The 6,641-nt window shown below is 44.9% G+C and overlaps 1 protein-coding gene across 1 annotated transcript; it reads right to left on the bottom strand.

The window, feature by feature from the left end:
• Positions 1 to 4,464: 4,464 nt before the first annotated feature.
• On the bottom strand, positions 4,465 to 5,259 carry LOC137381134 (neuropeptides capa receptor-like). Its single transcript, XM_068053521.1, has one exon. It carries the CDS (start codon positions 5,257 to 5,259, stop codon positions 4,465 to 4,467), a length of 795 nt encoding a protein of 264 aa, XP_067909622.1.
• Positions 5,260 to 6,641: the final 1,382 nt, after the last annotated feature.

Below are 6,641 nucleotides of genomic sequence, written 5' to 3'. Positions count from 1 at the left end.
TTGCCATGGATAATTTTAATCTGCATATTGACTGGACAAATCAGATTTGCAGAGGTAAGGTGGAAGACGAATTTGTCCAGCGAATCAGGGATTCATACTGAGAGAAACACTTTGTAGAACGTACCTGGGAACAGTCTATTTTAAATATAGTAATGTGTAATGAGGAAGGATTAATAAGAGATATCGTAGTTCAGGATCATCCGGGGGTAACGATCACAAGATGGAAGAATTTCAATTTCAGTTTGAAGGCGAGCAACTCGGCTCTCAAACCAGTGACCTCAACTTAAACAATTCTAACCAAAGAGAAACAATCAGCCACTGCCCCACATGTGTTTAATTTTAATTTGAGGAACACGCAATGTTTCGCTCATTTAGACCTTTAAGCAATACGCACCAGTGAGCGACTGGAGGCGAAGGTGAGAGGACCAGGAAAAGGGATTGTGAGCGTGGAAAATGAGATAGCAGAGTGATAAAGAAAAAGAGGGAAAAGGAGAGGAAGTGAAAGGCGGAGGGAGAGAGAGGGGCAGAAATAATATGGGGAAGTGAGAACGCAGTTAGTGACAAACAGTGAGGGGATAGGGAGAGGAAGTGAAAGGCAAAAGGAGAGAGAACAATAAAGGGGTAGGGAGAGAGAGGGGCGAAAGAGAGATCAGAAATGAGGGGCAAGGGGAAAAAAGGTGAGGGGGCAGGGAGACGGGAAAAGTGCGAGGGGCAGCGAGTGAGTGAAAGTGAGAGGTGCAGGGAGAGAGCGAGATAGGTCAGAAATAGAGAGAAAGTGAGAGGGGCAGAGAGAGAGGGAAAACGTTCGAGGGCAGACAAAATGAGAGAGGTGATGCATGATTCTCTCCATCGACGAATATCGGAGGTGTAGCTGGGGTAAAAGTGCCATACTTAGGAAACATAATGATCCCATAAAAATATATTTTTTTCAATTGAATTCTCTTTTTTTGATTGGTCACATTCAATATTTTAATCCTGACATATTGGGAAGTTTTGTGTTCGAATTATTTTTCTCTTTGCCCCTCCCAAAGATGGTGGCCGCTGAGAAGAAACGAGACCATCCCTGGACGTCATTGTTCACGAAGAGCAGTCACGAAGAGAAAGGAATGAACCAAATGCATTCGTTTTACCAACAGCGCCACTGATAGCTTTTGGCCATCCAGCTTCAGCAAGCAGATTGTTTTGATTATAATAGCTTTGAAACAAAATCTATTACTTTTTTCTTGCCATTTCTTCCTCAGCTTCTAACATTCAAGTGGCCCAGACTGCCTCTGTAAAAACAGACTGGGAGTTTTGATAGACCTTTCGACCACGCAATGCTGCACAACTGGGCCAGATCCAGTAACTCCTTCAATATTTACAACTGGGGGAGCTCCCTCACCAAAAGGGATAGCAGCTGGTTCAAGATGGAAGGACCAAACAGCACTTTCTTAAGGGGAAATTAAGGAAGGGCAATTTCTGCTTGCCTTCCCAGGGGCACCCGCATCCCACGAATCAATCTGTACAGTGAATGCAGTTTGGAAACAGACGGCACATATTTTCTCAGGGTTTTTCACAGGCCCTGGTGAGTGGGGCGAATTATCCTGCAGTATGCATGCACGGCATTCAGGTACGTGTGACGTATGAATGAGTTAATGTGCAGTCTCAATCTCACTTTGTTATTGAATGTGAGAAGATGGTTGAATAATTTCTGTTTCTTCCACTGCCTCAGCTCGTTGTTGTTTGTCACGGAGCTAATGTCATTGTGGAAGCACTGGGGCTGACGGGTGAACAGGACATGGTATGTGTTAAAGACACAGGCTGCAAGGGTCTTTGATGCTCTCCAGTTTACAAAGGTGACAATACGTGTCATGTGTGCAACTCTGCCATGAATGTTTTGGAATAGTTAAGTTTAGAGGAAACATAGGCAGAGATGAAGGCTTCAGCAGAAAAGTAGCTGACTCAGTGGTGAAGTCAGTCAATGTTAGGCATGTGGAGATGTGCAGTGCGAGTGATGGCATGGATATGTCGTCAGAAATGCATCTTGGGATGAGATCTAACACCAGAGTTGTGAACAGTATGGATCAGCCTCAGCCTGTTTCCTTTGGAGACATCAGAGATAACAATGCAGCAAGTGTCAGAAAATCCATTGCAAGTGACACCCCGGATACGATTCGATAGATAAGAATGGAATGGGAAGAGGCATAAGCAGTAACACCCAGCTGGGCAACAGTGGAGAGGCGTTGGAGGCAAATGGCGTGGTCAACCGTGCCAAAGGCTGCATCCAGGTTGGGAAGGACTGGGTGGGGGAGGGGTGGTGGTGGTGGGGGTGGGGGAGGTGGTTTAAAGTAATCAGCATCACATAGGAGATCATTAGTGACTTTCAGAAATGTCGCTTCCGTACTGTGCTAGTGGTGGTGACCTAATTGGAGGGATTTAAACATGGAATTACAAGAAAGATGGGAAAGGTGCTGGAAGGTGAAAACACAGGCAAGGACATTTGAGAATTAATGGGAGGTTGCTGATTGCTCAGTAATTTGCAAGGATAGAGGGGCCAAACATTTCTTGAGAAGTCAGGTGATAACTGCAGATTTCAAGGAGTGAGCAACAGAACCTGAAGGAAGGGAACCGTGAACAATATGAGCTGAAACAGGAGTCAGGAAGGGGCTCAGACCAGCCCATCTCAGCAGCCACAAAGCTGCGACAACAGTGTTGACGATTCCGCATCTTCACCCCGTGTCCCATCTCGCACCCTAGCTCCTATGCTGGGCATCTCCAGAAACAATCCACCCACCCAACACCATCTGACTCGGGGAGAGAGAGAGCTAGCGATGCCAGTGTCAGGGCGGGGGAAAGGAAGGGAGATAGACTCAATAAAGTTACTCTACAAAATAAAACAATTAATAATAATCAAGTGACAGGAAAATATTTCCAGCATTTTGCTTTGTTAGGTCCAATGCGGGACTGGTAGTCCCACTACTCAACAGGCATATCAAACAAAGTTCCCCAGATACTGGAAAATAGCCAAATTAAACACTTTATTTGTCCCCCAAGATAAAATACACTGCACTAGGTTTCTTTCGACAACAAAAAATGAACTATTTACCAATAAACTAAATCTTTAACAATAATAGCATAAATCTATATGCAAAAACAATTATAACTACTTATTCTTCATAACCCTCATGCACACACACATTCACTCAAAAACAGCTAACCAGGGGAAAAGGCTTTTTACGTCTATAACTGTTCCTTAGAAATAATAAAATAACCGGGTTTTCACAGTCTATTAGGATATTTCCAGGTCGGTGAACCGAATCGTCGGATGTCACACAAAGCCTATCCAGGCAAGGTCAATGAACAGTCTGTGTTGAGTAAGCATTCAAGGCAATTCGTCTGCAGCAGGCATCTCACAAGTTCTTCCATCAGAGATACAGCAACAGATGTCAGTTCTCAAACCCAATGCAAAAGTCGCTTTGTTTAAAATAAAATGCAGGATTTCTGCAAATTCAGGACTTCTTCTAGCAAAGTACACAAGAGGCCAGCTTAATGCAGACATGCTTCAGAGACAGGAAACAATAGGCCAGCTTAATGCAGAGATTCTCCAGAGACATGAGGCAACAGGCCAGCTTAATGCAAAGATTTTCCAGAGCCATGAGGCAGCAGTAATCTGTCACACCTGAAATACAATGCTGCCTCTCTTCAGACAGACAGAGCAACACGGGCTTATTTCCCATGCATCTGATTTGCAACTGATTAAAAGTTCTTTTAACTTCATGAGGAAATAGGAATTACACTTGATGCAAGAATTATATTGAAGAAAAAGAGGTTGTTGGCTATCCTTCTGGCAGGTCAAGCAGCAACCGAATGCAATCCAAAAGTGAAACAAACTTTTAAAACAGTCAATTCACATGACAGCCGTAAATCATCCTGACATTTGAGTTGCTTGTAGATAGGTGCCCTGCAGTGTGTGCACACTTCACTCAGTCAACAATTCAAATATCAGCTCTTAAAGCAATGATTTCAAAGAAAAATTGAAGCTCTCACATAACAGCTTTCATAAGAGCAAGTTTTGTTTTCAGACCAGAGTTGTGGAACTGAGAATGGAAGCAATGGAGGTGGAGGAGAGAATGTGGCTGTCGTTTCTCCTTCTGTCCTGCAAGGAGCACTTTGACTATCATCCTGCCTCCTTCCTGTCCGGTCCACCACAACTGACATTGTCCTGATGCCCCACTGCTCGATTCTATATGTGATCATAAGCCACCCCACAAGTGGATTTAATGTAATTCAGCTGTCAGTCACCTCTTGGCTCCTGTCTCGCTGCAGTTGGGCGTTTGTGATCTACCTCCACCAGTGTATTTCAGGTCATCCGGTTGTCAGTCACCCCTTGCCAGTTGGGGATAAATAATACATTCATGGACGAGAAGCACTGGGACAGCCTCTGGGCTGCTCTTAGTTATTGTGTTTATTCATTAATTGAATAATTTATGTGCACGGATATTTGACCGCGCTCTTGACCTGCTCTCTGAACTTTGACTGAGTCACCATATAAATAAATGTGTTTGTGCAGCAACTTAAATTCATCAGCATCCATCCGACAAGTCGAAATATATATTCAGTATCGTTGTAATACCAATGATCTCTTCCTGCAATGTTGTAATATAAGTATTCTATAACAAACACCAACCACAGAAGTATGAAGTTACCTGATATGGCGAAGAGTAAAATCACAGACTTCCTCCTGCTTTCCATCTCTGGATCACTGTGATTCCCTCCCTTGTTCTGACCCCTCAGTACCTTACGGACTCGACTGGTCACTAAAATGTGTTTGGCTGTTAGAGTGTTGAGCAACAGAATTAAAACAAAAGGGAGAAATGGTGTTAAAAGCATTTCAAACCTGTCAAATCCCTTTGATCCGGGCTCAGTAAAATAGCTTGGCTTTAAAACACAGAACCACGGTACATTGTCGATTATGTCTGCAGGTTTATATGTAAAGCAATAAGGGACATGTTCTAAACAGAGCAGAATGCAGATTGTTGCTAAAACCACAGCCGCAGTTTTCTCAGTGCTATATTTTGCTTTGAGCTTCACGCAACAAATGGCCACAAATCGATCAAAGGTGAAAGCAACGGTGAACCAGACAGAACAATCTGCAGCTGCACGAGCCAGGACAGTGACAACACTGCATACAGGGGTGATGTCCAGGAAAGTTACTGGAAAATAATAGTAACTGATCCGGTTCAGTATGACCTCCAAGAAAATGACCAGTAGATCCGCCATTGCCATGGCCACCAGGTAGTGAGTGATACATGTAGAGAGGCCACACTTACCCTGGGACAGGATCACAATTGCCAGTAAATTAACTGTACGTGAGAGAAGGGAAAAGAGACTGGAAGTTAGTGATCAAACATATCTGTGTCTGAGGCAAAGAATAAATGAAGGCCTTTAATACCAAAAAAGTTTGTTTGAGGGCGATCAGAGGTTCATTTCGAAAAATAAATCTCAACTGACCTTCAAATCACCCAGTTACAAACATACGGACATGCGAATTCGGAGCAGATGTAGGCCATTTGACTGTTCTAGCCTGCTCCACCATCAAATAAGACCATGGCTGATTTGTCTGTGTCTCAAATTACACATTCCTATCTATTGGATAACCTTTGATGCCCTTGCCAAACCTAGTTTCGGATTTTACCAAGTCAGGATGGAGATGGACAGACAGATCGCACGCAAAGGGTGCATTGGGAATGCAAATGTTTAAATGAGACTGGAAGGCACTGATTTAATCTGTTTTATATGTTTAACTCTGGCTGGCTGTTTATCCCCATTATAACATACACAGTATAAAAAGACAGCGGTATTGGCAGTCAGAACTGACACATGCTCTAGGATCAGATACTTACCCTCCACTAAGATTTGATAATCCCATGAGGTTAGATTCTCCCCAGGATCAGAACAACCAACCCAGACCGACAACCCCTCTCCCCAGCATTTAAATCCTGGGATCCCTTCCAGGGATTTATCGCACCGCTCACAGTTCTGGACACCCCCTCCCCCCCCCCCCCCCCCCCGCAACACACTCACAGGATTCGACATTCTGTGATCAGAAGCGACAGGGACTGGACAATCCCTGTGGGACTGGAAAACACCCGCGGATCGGACATCAGGGTATCAGCTCCCCACATCGAGTCTTGAATCAGACACTCCTCGTGCCCCATCCAGCTAACTGAGCTCAGACCACACTCCAGGATGGGAGACCGCCTCCCGTGGTTGTGATCACTTTCCCTCCCCCAGACCTTTCCCTGGCGCAGGTGCCTGACAACTCTTCAGCATGGGTGACCCGTCCCTGGAGTACAGGGCCAGCCATTCTTTCTCCGAATCCCCCAAGCCAGACTCGGAACATGTTGTCCGATAGGAAACCCTTCCCGTAGTTCAGAATCACCAGTCCAGTGAGAAGTGATGTCACCACCTTCACCACCTCCGGAGTTCATGATTTCACACTCCCTGATATCAGAGAGCTCCCCATACCCTGGGGTCATGGCTTGGACTGTCCTGGTCCTGACTCGATCTCCAGAGTCCTCCCTGCCCAACTGGAAGCAAAGCCTGTCATTCAGCCTGACTTCAGGGTGTAAACCTGTCAAGGTAAAATCAGAAGTCTGTGG

The sequence above is a fragment of the Heterodontus francisci genome, chromosome 21 (genome assembly GCF_036365525.1).
Source record: "Heterodontus francisci isolate sHetFra1 chromosome 21, sHetFra1.hap1, whole genome shotgun sequence".
Taxonomy (NCBI): domain Eukaryota; kingdom Metazoa; phylum Chordata; class Chondrichthyes; order Heterodontiformes; family Heterodontidae; genus Heterodontus; species Heterodontus francisci.
This window is presented reverse-complemented; position numbering and strand designations above follow the sequence as displayed.